This window comes from Ammospiza nelsoni, chromosome 17 (assembly GCF_027579445.1).
Source record: "Ammospiza nelsoni isolate bAmmNel1 chromosome 17, bAmmNel1.pri, whole genome shotgun sequence".
Taxonomy (NCBI): domain Eukaryota; kingdom Metazoa; phylum Chordata; class Aves; order Passeriformes; family Passerellidae; genus Ammospiza; species Ammospiza nelsoni.
The window spans coordinates 9,079,225-9,091,763 of NC_080649.1; the positions used below are offsets into that span (position 1 = coordinate 9,079,225).

The 12,539-nt window shown below is 38.2% G+C and overlaps 1 protein-coding gene across 1 annotated transcript in view; it reads left to right on the forward strand.

The window, feature by feature from the left end:
• Positions 1-9,430, forward strand: part of SNX29 (sorting nexin 29) — a 97,722-nt gene extending 88,292 nt beyond the window's left edge. Inside the window, exon 21 of the mRNA XM_059484414.1 lies at positions 7,059-9,430. Coding sequence (XP_059340397.1) covers positions 7,059-7,188 — 130 coding nt within the window. The 3' untranslated portion in view covers positions 7,189-9,430. The remainder of the gene's footprint in view (positions 1-7,058) is intronic.
• The last annotated feature ends 3,109 nt before the right edge of the window (positions 9,431-12,539 follow it).

The following is a 12,539-nucleotide window of genomic DNA, read 5'->3' on the forward strand; positions in this document are numbered from 1 at the left end:
TGAGATTATGGCCTATATTTTTGAGGTTTTTAGGTCATGGATCACTATAAGTATCAAGCTTATGGCTGGAATGCAATAACATGCCCTTAGTATTTAAAAAATAAAACCCAGAAGGAGTGATTGCTGTAGAGCAGTGTTCTTCACGTTACTGTTGTCACCACATTTTCCAGAAAAGTTATGATTATGATTCCTGGAGCAGTTTCTAAGTTTGTTCATTTTTTTATATTCATAGCTGTTATTGTGACGTTGATTCAAATCTGGATCTGTCTCTGAGAATGGTCACAACAGCTCTCTCCTGCCTTTGCACATGTTAATATCATGTGTAATCTTCATGAGAAATGAAGATACTTCAGAGAAGCAGCTGATACCTCTTAACTTGATGGAGCAATTAAAACTGAAGCACTTCCTTGGAAGATCAAAACAACATGTTTTGATCACAACTTTTCTCTGTCATTCCATTTGCTTCCATTTGGTAATTTTAAAAGAAGGGGCTTGTCCTTAAAAATAAAAGAGTGATGGTAATTGTGCAGGTTTTTATGAGGGGCAGTTTACTGGAAAAACCCAAGCAAAGAGCACATTATTCCTTTGGAGACTGTTTAAACCCACTGAAAGCTGCACCTGCCAGTGCTTTGGGGCAGATATTCCTGCCTGGCTAAATTGGAATTAGAAAAGGGTTGGGGAGAGTGGAGGGACAGAGCCCCTGAGCAGGGACACAGCAGCCAGCTGGCTCCAGCAGGGCCATGGCCCAGGCAGAGCTCAAGCACCAGGAGCTGTTTGCTCCTCAGCCCATGAAAAACAGGAGACTGGGGAACTGCTGCTCTTCCCAGGTGCTGAAATTAGGGGGTGAAGGTCTGATGTGGTAAAGTAAGGCAGGAGTAGGCACCAAGTTTTTTACTGCCATTAGTCTCAGTACATTAGTGAGCTCAGGATCAAGTAAATGATAGGGATGAACAGATAAGAAGAAATATTTTAAACTTTCAGATTTTTCCTCTCTGTGATATTGGCAAAATTGAGCAAATTGGAGGAGATGATAAACATTTTTTTCCCCATGCTTGGCATGGAACATGATTAATTATTTTCATTTTTTGTGCTGTGTAAACTAGATGTGGAGAGCTCAGGGGTGTTAATACTTAACTCCTTTTACTGGCCCCACTGGCTTTACTGGTGTCCTGGTGTCTGAGAAGGCATTTGCTGTAAACCTTGTTGTTATGCCCAATGCCAATTGTATTGATTATATGCTGTTTAAAAGCTCATTTGGTAATTAAATTTGTCTGCCCTCCATGTTAAAACCATTGTGTGCAAACAGTTTGTGACTATAGGGAGGAAGTGCCTGCCTGGTAATGTACTGCTGCCTCAGCACGTGGAAATTGCTACTTGCCAAACAGAAGTTTTAGTTTATTTTCATGTATGATGCATTGTGAATCCTAATGCATGTCTTCTGTCTCTAGTTTCCTCAGTATTTTCAATAACAATGTATTCTAGCTGTCTGTGCTTTCCTTAAAGATAATTATTAGCAGGAAACCCCAAATCCAGGAACTGAACACTGTTCTGAAAGCAAATCTCACCTTTTGTTATTACATAAACAACCCTGGATCATGTTCTGCTTCTGAACCACTTGTTCATGAAATCCCCTTTTGAGGATTTCAAAATGGGGGTGGTGGATGTGCTGCTCACACAGAGCCACCCCTGACAGGAGGAGAATGAGTAGAGCTGAATGTTGGTGATTTCCAGATGGAAATGGATGGAACAGCCAAACTTCCTGCCTTTCAACTAAGCACAGGAATGCAAAAATGAAATATTTAAGTTATAAATGAATGTAAATATGTGAGTAGTGGTCTCTGACTTCCTAGTTAGCTGGGCAGGGGTTGTTTGGCAGAGCACAGTGTCCATGCATTCCCTTATTCTGTCTGAGGCATCACAAAACCTGGGGAGTCACCATTCCCATTGTGCACTGGAAAGCCCAGGAATGAGAATATTGAGTATTGCTTAGATGGAAAGTGATGAAAGGTCACCTTTGCAGGGTTCTGAGCCTTTCCTGAGTGAAAGAGTGTAGAACACAGATATTATTCAGTCACAGAACTATTAGATACAGTAACCATCTCAGTATGCCAACTTCAAAATGAAGTTAGTGGGGAAAAATGTTGTGTTGTGAGAGTCAAGTACAGTGTCATGGTTTACAGGAAAATTCAAATGACAGTGAAGATGCTGATGAAGAAAGTCTTCATGCTGAAATGGAAAGTGATTTGTAGCATGTGAATGTTCAAGTCAGGGTAATTTGAATTGTAACAAATAGAAACATGATTATGTGTCATTATTTCACTGCAAGAAGAGATCAAATACACCATGAGTATAGAAGTGTGTATGGGGAAGTAAAGGAGCTGTAGATTAACCAAATGGTTGGACAGAGTATTAAAATTAATGCTTTTCATTTTTTGAAATTTCATTTCAGATCTAATCTTGATGGGAAATGATTATTCAGTTTGTAACCTGACAACTTTGCTCTAATAGTGTCTTCAGGATTTTCAGTGTTGAAGTGTGCTATAGAGGGATTGTCTTTCTATCTCTTCTGTTAAAAACTGACTCTTTAAACATCCAAATCAGACGTTTATATTAATAAATGGAGACCACAGCTTCTCATTAATAATTATATTTAATTTCTACAAAATTGGGAGCGGTGGCAGAAAATGTGTCTCCAATTATTTTTACACTTCACGAACTGGAACTAGGATTTTATTCAGTTGACTGCAAAGCAGGAGTTAATACAGTATCTGAAATGATTTGATGAATTCAGAATCTTAGTTAATAATGCCACTAAACAGGTGTCTTATCTGATTTTAATTGGCAGAAGGTGCTGAGATATGTTGCATTGTCAAGTCAGAATTAGTTCTCAATTGTCTAATAAGGATCTCCTGATATGGGTGTTGCTGAACAGGACCTTTTTGAGGACCTGCCTGCCTGAGCACCACATTAACTGTTGAGGTTATTACCAGAATTAGATTATTATAATGACTAACAAAGAATTATTAACACAAGAAGCTGGCAAAAGTCACCAACTTTACCTGGCAGTGAATGCCTTTTTTCATGAAGTGTTTAACATAACTGAAGTAAAACTAGAATTATGAATGTCTCCAGGGAGGCATTTACGTGTGAGATAGATCTATAGATAGATACATGAAATGCCTGATCCTGAGCTTTGCTGCACTCCCAAGATGTGCTTATTCTGTTCTCTGATCTCTGGCTGATACAAAAGTATCTCCAATTGCAGATACGTTATCCTATTTTTATCAGAAACTTCTCTCTCTAATTTTATCCTGAAGAATAGGCATTGAGATGGGAAATAAATTTTTTCATGTAAGCACTCACAACATCAGCCAAGAGAATGCTGCAGTTCCATGTACCGAGTATGTAAAAAAACCCCACAAAATACAGTTTGCATTTGGATACAGGGAGAGCAATAAATCAAAGGTATGAATAAACCAGCAGCTGATGAAAAGGACCGGTTATTTTAAGCTATTTTCTATAGATGCACCTCAGGCAGAACTTGACACCAAGACAAAATCAATGAAACTGAATCGTTTGCCAAACAAACGCTGGGCAGATCAATCAGGAATGCTTAAAAGCTAAACAATGACCCCGTGGGAAGGAGGGGTTTGATTGCCTCAGCAGGTTGCTGTTTTCTTCAGAATGGGCCAAGGTGAGAATGTAGAAAAGAACTTGAGCCTTTAATATAATATGTGGACATTCCACTGCTGAACAGGGCAGTGCCTGGCAAGCCTCTCTGCCTGGACCCTGCTGAGGCTTCTGAGGCTCAGAAGGAACAGAATGAAAAGCAGAATGTTTATTAAAGCCAAACAGGTGTAGCTGGGACAGGTGTAGGCTTAGATAAGTTGTGAACTTACCTCAGGGACTTGGGGAGCAGGGCTGGGAGAGTTACTGCAGCACAGCTACTCCCTGGTTTAGATTTAGGTATTTTGAAGTTGTATTTTAATGTGAGTAAACCAATCAACTAGAGGCTAACTCAGCACCCCCAGACTAACCTAGGGACTATTTTTACTGAGTGTGACAAACAAGAGGATCTGCAAACCTGGTAGGTAATGGCTTATTCATCCTTCCTCATCCCAAACAGTGGGTGGCAAAAAGATTTGTCTCAATTCCATCTTCATGTGCATTTGCCAGAAATACGGACAGAATCACATTAAGGTCTTCATGCTTCTGCCCAGGAGTTGGTGGGATATTTGACCACTTGAACTGTCAATGCATTTAGAAAGTGTCTTGGTTAGTGCCAGAGACTGTGAAAGTATTGTTCTACCTCTAGGCCAGAACTAAATTATTAAATCTCAGGAGACAGAACAGAGGGGAGATGACTCTTTCCCTCCTACTTGCTGACCTTGTGTTTTGGGTTGGTCATTTTGGCAAGAAAGCCAGAGCTGAAGCAGGCAAGTGAGATGGGTGGTTCTCCCATCAGGTTTGGAAAAAGGGAGGATGAAAAGGGGGCTGAAAGACTCTTTAAATTTATGGCTCTTTTAATACTTGAAACTTTTTCCCCACAGAACATCTGTTTCCATGGAAGTGGATCAATTCAATTTCAGCTCCAGTTTTCTTTTCATGCTGGATGCATGAAGCTGTAATTCCTCAGCTATACATTGATTTCTGTAAACCTACATTAGATAATGATGTGTCTTAGATTGCCATTATAAAAATTAGCTAAGACATTTAAGATAAATTAATCTCTAATTTAGTTATTAGATATATCATGTTGTGGAGTAGCATCATTTAAATTAGCAGAATTACTTGCAATTTCTGTCCTTTGCTCACAGACATTGGTGTTCATGTAATTACCCTAAATGACCTGATTACCTCAGCCCTGCCAGACTGAAATTAATTCATCTCTCTTCATTTTAGGGGAACTCCTTCTGCCCCTTTTGCCCTTTTCCCTCTGAGTGGCTTTGCTCCACTGGGCTGGCACTGATGTCGTTTTGGGGACATGCCAGCAGGAGGAGCTTGTGCATTAAAATGTGCTTTCCATAAAGCAATCACCAAATTAGAGTAATTGCACTCCACTCGTGCTCTCTGCTGCCAGGTAAACCCCTTGTACCTGCCAGGGATCCCCTGTGCCTCACACAGCCAAAGCTCCGTCAGCAGTGGCCACTGTGCTGGGGAATTAACCTACTTTAGATGAGCAAAACCCAGTGAGGTGAACATTTCATTTTATTCCGTTATATGTTTGATATTTAGATTATTTTACATTTACATGTTCTGAAAAATACATGTGTTAAAACAAAATCACAACCCTCTGAAGTCAATGTCACATGCTCTCTTTTACAAGAATTACAGTATCGACACTGCATTGCTCAATTTTATAAATAGTATAAAAATTATGAGTAATAATATTCATGTTACTAAAAGAAATCCATGGTAATGAGCACAGCTGAAATTGGATTCACATGATCAGAATTCTCTACAGCAACTTAGATAGCATTGCTGAGTTTCAGAGTAAGAAACTGTAGGGTCACAGTTGGAAGTCCAATTATCCTTGGCTACCAAGAATTAATAACATAGGCTAAATTAATTTTTAGATTTTTTATTTTAGTGACAAGGAAAATAAGGAATTAAAGATCTAACATATTAATCTGGTTATTGAAGAAGAGGAGGAGGTATGTCACAGGTATTTTATGAATTTTTTCACACAACGAACTTCTAAGTTACCTTGGAAGACTAAATACTATAATAGGAATGTGGTGAATCTTGCTTTAAGAAAATCCTTTATTATTTTAACTAAAGCTATTTCAGAGTTTTCTGCTTAGAAATTTAGACTAGTTAAATACTCTGCCATTAAAAAAACCCACAAAAATTTATTTTCTGTTGCTTAGCATTTGAACTGCACATAACTTTTCCATACTGTATTTTTCTCTTCCCTTTGTGGGGGCAGCTGTGTGTGCACTGTAGTTCTGAAGCCAAAGGCAGGGCAGGATAGCTGCCCTTCTTGCAGAAGTGCTCTGTGAGTGAATTTTCCAGTCAATCCCAGGGCTTGGTAAAGGCTTTTGCTTTGCTGACATCTCTCCCATGTGTGTGCTCCAAATGCCTCAGTGGGGCGTGAGTGTGCCTGTGGCTCTGGCAGGAGGGACTGGCCTGTCTGTGAGAAACGTCACTCTGCAGGAAAAGAAACTGCACAGAGAACTTTGGGGATTGTTTTAAAATATGTCTGTGTTTGTTTAATATGACTGGAAGTGCAGATGAGCAATTTCTCCTTTCTGGACTTGTTATGACAGTCTGAAGATAGATATTATAAAGTTGGGGTTTTTCACTTAGGAAAATAAGCTTGACTTTGTATGCTGTGTAATTTTATTGCTTAGCTGAGTTGCTAAATCCAAAACTTAGTTTTATTTATTGGTCTGTGTGTAAGTAGTTTAATTAAAAACCATGTGGAGTCGTGTAAAAGAATGGCAAAAGTACAATGCTATCCCTTTATACTGTAGTTTTCCGAGGAGTCTATAGCCTGAATGTCACCTAGGTAAGCTGGAATTTTCTGTTACTGCTTGTTTTTGAACTTAATGTACTTCTTCTCAGAGTCTTTTGCAAAAGGCTCATTCATGTAAGACTGTAGTCTGTTGTGGGTCAGGAGAGACTGAAGAATTCAGGGATGTATTACCAATGTACTTCATCGTGTAATGATACATCCATCCATGATTAGAGGATCGTTAATTGAGCATCATCCAAGCTCGTCTATTTTGCTTGTACTTTTATCACTTCAAAATGCTTTTCCCACCATTTCTGATCTGCAACTCATAGAGATCCGCTTTTATCCTGTAACTTGCAATCTTCCATAAAGTATTGAAAGTTCTACTAGTTCTCATTTCTGAAAGAGCCCATTCTGTAATTCACACTTGAGACACCAGTAGAAAGAATGCAATTCTGTGGTGTTGAAGATGTGTGCTGTACTTTGCAGTCATGTGCCAGGCTCTCATAACACATCTGCTTTTTTCATGTTGAAAGTAACTACACAACAATTTCCATGGAACATAAATGAGCTGTTCTGTGTTTGTTTTTTGTCTCCCTAGTGATATCCCAGCCTCTGGAGAAGCAGTGAGCAAAAGCAATCGCTCCAGAGTGAGCACGCGCTTCCCCAGACTGTCCCGCGGCCACCCCCGGGAGTCCCGGAGCCTGGAGCCTCAGAGCGGGGACCTCTGACCCTGCTGCCCTTGGCACCGTGGGCAGCACGTACTGGCAGTGGTTCTGTCATCCCTTCCTAGCCTATATTTATAATTTAAGCTCCTGAAGAGACTACAGCTGCATCAACTTAAATCCTGAAAAGAGACATTCATTACCAAGGGTCATATCCTGATTAACTACTTTGGAAGGCAGCAATCACTTTCTCAAAGAATACGAGGGCTCTTCACCAGAGCTCAGCAAACTGCTCGGCGTTTCCTTTGTTTTGTAAAGCTGCACTGCACAAATTCTCCTTTGTTCCTTCTGTCACAATGAATTCCTTGTTTGTATTATGTTGTCCCTTTTCCATGTACAGTTTTCTGTTCCAGAGAGATGTGGGCTTCATGTCAAGACTATTTTTTTTCTCCTTAGAAGAACCTTTATGATTATCTCTACTTAATATGTCAGAAGGATGTACTTAAAAGAACCTCACTAATTTATTACCTTTTGTAAATAGAAAGACTGGGTTGTTTTGGTTTTTTTTATTGTCAACCTCTGACACACAAAGGTTTTTAAAAAAACTTCACCATGTAGATGATGAGAAAAACATTACAGGTGGAAAAATAGCTTTTGTACATTTCTAGATAGATAGTCTCAATAGCATTCATCTGAGGGAAGTAATCCTTTAAAATCAGAGAATGTAATTATTTTTAGTGAAATTTCAGTCTTGCTGTAAGGCAGGTGCCATATTATTCATTTCTACAAACCACCACAAGGATACACAAAAGTAATGTGGTACAAAACAGTGCTTTTAAGTCTTGGATTATATTTTGTTATTAATTTGTGGTTTCTGATACAGAACACTCCGTCATTAACAGGGCGGGGTGGAATTCTTAATCTGATTTTGTAATACCCTTCACATGGTGATACTTAAAAATTGCCTGTAATGAAAGTGCCTGTTACCCATCACCTCTTTCTGAAAAGTAATTTGTAATGCTACTACTGTAAGAGTAACTAAAAAATTGACAAGCATTGTTACAAGTGATGGAAGTCCTGAAATGGATTAACTGGAATCCAGTTCAGCATCCATTAGCTGCACTGCCATAGGCAGTTAATTATGTTTTAGCTATCTTCTTATCTTCATTAAGTTTAAGCAGTGTATGTTCACATTTTCTATTAATTGTGTTCTAGTTTTCCTTTATGTAAGAACATCATTCCTCTCAGAAGTTTTTTTGGATAACGTTACTTAAATTGATGTATCTTGTCATTTTACTATCCATTCATTATATTAAATTTTCACATATTATTCTCCAGGAAAAAACCAAGCTGATGATTAATAACAGATTTTGTACCTCGGTGCTTTATAAAGTTCCAGCAAACTGGAATTTGTGTTCTGCAGTGCTGTGAGCAGTGAGTGCTGTTTGGGCAGGTCAGTGCTCAGTTGTTTCCAGTGGCTCCTCTCAGGTGAGAAAGGCTTTGTTACCCACAGGGAGTGGCACCAGCGCTGCCCGAGCAGGGTTCCCAGCACTGAAATGTGGAACTTCCAGACTGCACTCAACAGCAAAATGTGGCAGAGAGGAGTGGGATTCACTCTCCAGGTCAGAAATTTCAGTAGGTGAAATACCACTAAGTAAAACCACATCACAGAAATGAACCAATATTTCCCAGTCAGTAAGAGATGTCAGGTACCACACAGACAAAGAGAAAAGCCCAAAGGCCAGCCTGGGAGCTTCCTGCTGTGTGTTCATTGACAAATTAATTACTGTTGGTATTTTGTGTTAGTTACAGTGGGACACTCACTTAGGAAGAAAGGAAAGTGAGTAGATTGGCAGTTAAGTATCTTCTCCAAACTCTTCAGCCTGATGCACTGCTGATGATTTAACTTGTCTTTGTTGGAAAGAGAAGTAGCTGTAATGATGGTCCCACTTTGAAACAATTTTAACTCATTTTTCAGAAAGTGGAGACTTGGTTAGTAGAAATATGGCACATATACTAACACTGAATTGCAAGTAAATTTGAAAGAACACTGTGTGGAAACCTTTGTGGTGTATCTGTTACATGAAGCTGTATTCATTTTCAAGAAATAATTCACAGATTCAAGTACTTATTCAGCAAACTGCAAATGGTAAGGAATTTCATTTACTGCAGACTGAGTTTCTTTTTAGTTGTTTAAAAGGACTTTTTTGTATCTGCATTTGGCTCTTAAAATTATTTCATTCCTGATTATCTTTCTTCTTGTAATTTTTAGAGTATGTATGTAGATCACATAAAGATACTAAACTTGTTTACCATGTACAAATTGCTCTTTGTTAACTTTAGCTGAATTGTGTATCAGCTGCTAAGATGACAGTCTGCAAACAATGTTCACTTGGTGATACAAGATACCATCATGGGTGCATTATTAATCCTTTCGAAAGCTCTGCTAAAATTCCAGCAAATAATCAAATGAAAGCCTTTCTTCACAAGGTGGCATTCCCACTTTATATCCCTGGTTATGTAGAAGACTACAGAGGTACCTGCATGAGTGTCAGTAAGTGCCTGCTGACAGGAATGCCCAATTTTTTACCACCTCAAGGCATTCTGAAAGGCTCTGTCTGAGAGTCCTGTATATCTGTTAGAAATCCCACTTCTGTTCCTTCACCAGAACCAGCAAAGCCTCTTGAAGAAAGTTGACCAGTTGGTATTAGGAACCCCAAGTAAGTACATTATTCATCTGAAATCCCTGTAACAATGATTCTGCCAGTGGAGTGATTTTATCAGCTTATCCTGTTCACCCAATTCCATCCAGTTACAATTTTTGTACAGTTCTAAACTTCCTTTGGCTGACTCACAGCTCTTCAGCCCCTGTCTGTGCTCAGTGGGCAGCTCACAATGAGCTGCTGGGTTCATTACTAATGAATTATTAATTAATTCATTACTGACCCTTCCTGCTGGCACCAGTGGCCAGTGCTGTAATCCCAGGATGAGGACTCAGGACAGGCTGGGCCTGGAGCTGTTCCTGGCTGGTAGAGCCAGCCTGGAGCAATTTGTGGTCTTGTTAGCATTTCATTCCTGCTTTGTCTTTAGATCAGGGCTTCTCCTCTGCAGCCTTTAGTGACTGTTCAAAATAAACTGTAAAAAATGGCACAATTTCTACTGCAGTGCTGCTGTCCAGTCACCTCCACCATGAACCCTTCCCTGAGAAACACAGAGCAGGCAGAGCTCTTCCAGCTTTTGCAGATGTCTCCATCAGTATTCACAGACTGACTGTGGTTTTTCAGAATCTCATTTATTTAGAGATTCTCTCATTCATTATAGAGAATGCAATGTGTCGACTTGGCTTTTGCAAATTAAATCAAAGTTCTCAATAATAATAATAATAGTAATAAATCTGCAAGGTTCATATGAGGCAGGATATTGACGTAGCTATAAAGGCTTAAATTGATATGTCCATTAAGTCACATATTCTTAGGAAGATAATAATTTCAAAGCCAGTCTTTTAAATGGAATATATTGTTGATGTGATAGTTGTAATCAAATTATGCTACCTTACGGAATCTACTGCAAGTCATAAACCATTGTGATTGAATTAATACAAGCATTTAGAGAAAGAACAGAATGGTATTAAAGATTACTGGCTCAAAATTGTGACCTATTGCTAAGGTGGGGTGTTTCTTTGTAGCAGTCATGTTTTATTGTACAGAATAATATCTACATGGTAGCTGTCAAATTAATTAATACAAACCCTCTAACAATGGGGTTGACTGACTCAGAGCAGCAAGCTAATAATAAATGAGACTTGGTGAATCCCCAGTGAACTAATGATGCTTCTGCCAGGACATATTAATGATTAGGAACCTGGTATTTTATTACCAGAATCAGTAATTGGTGCTTTCTGATATTGATGTCATTATTTTTCCTTCACAGAATGCAGGGATCTCAGATCTGCTAGAAGTTTTGTGCCATTTCAAAGGTTCAAACCCCCCACCTCAAAACATTTTTCATCCAATGTCTTGGAATTGTGGGAACAGATAATATGTACCTGTGGATAGAAATACAGTTACCTGCTTGAAGTGACAGTGAGAAACCTGTGGAACAGCTGGTTAAAAGGAAAAAATCCCACTTTTTAACCAAATCCTGCTGCTATACACCCTTGCAAATCTTGGAAGCAACCTTAGGCTCCTCCAGTTGGAACTCTAGGGTATATGAAAATAAACCTGTTCCACACACAAACACATTTTTCTCCTTGGAAACAACAGTAATGTAATGCTTCTGAACTGGATCTTGAGTCACTTCTGGAAAAGTGATTAAGCAATTCTAGAAAGTAAAGGATTTCCCTCCTTCATTTTCTATAGGTTAGGGTATTTCAGTCAGCACCCTGCATCACATAGAATATTGACTTGATTATTATTTTGGAAGTTTGGTAGTTTCACAGCATTCTTTATTCAAAGAAACACTTTAATATAGGAAAATATCTATATGAAATACAAAATATATTTTAAACTATTGATTAACCTGCTTGTGTTTCACATTTTGAATGCAAGATAAACCACTTGTTCTACAGTGCTGTGACATTGTACATTTCAATTTATTTCTCACTCTACACTAACTGTATTTTTATGATCCAGTTATAGAGAACTTAGATTATTTATGAATTCCTTCTACAAAAATTATGAGGGCATAGTTTAATCAATATTGATGGCTTAGTTTTTCATTCATAATGGCATGAATTTATTCTATACAACAGCACTGAAATGTTTAGAAAGGAGTGACTTTTCCAAATTTACAAATTGCTGCAAATAACCAGACTTAAAAAAAACAAACCTGTTTTTTATCACATCAAAACAGAATTTATTGCACTTCCCTGTAGGGGAATGAGTTCTTTTAACAAGATTTCAGAAACCATCTCCATGCCATGACAGTAGTTAAACTGTGGGAAGTGGATTTTTTGAGTGTTAATCATTTAAGACACTAAACACTATAAAAATGTAAGTGTGGTTGAAAATACAGTTCTGAAAGGCTGTGCTTTACCTTCTTAGTTAACACTGAGATGAAGAATTCAGTGTCTTGGAGTTGGGACCAAACCTGTTGGCAACTGAAGAAGCTGAAATTCCTTCTTGACCTAGGGGAGGTATTTTTTTTGTTGTTGCTATTAAACTGTAGAAAATATATTATTAATTAAGCATATATATGTACAATATTCACATATGTATTAATAAGCTGTAATATTATTTTAACTTGCTATGCTAATGTTTACATATAGAATTTTTAAGCAAATGTGTATATATATAAAATTTTCTAAATACTTTCTTGTTTTTTTTTTTAATATCCTGTGGTAATTTTATTGTAACCAGGTAAAAATATGCTACTTTACCAGGAAGAAAATAAAAAAATAACATCTTTTCTTTGAAGCA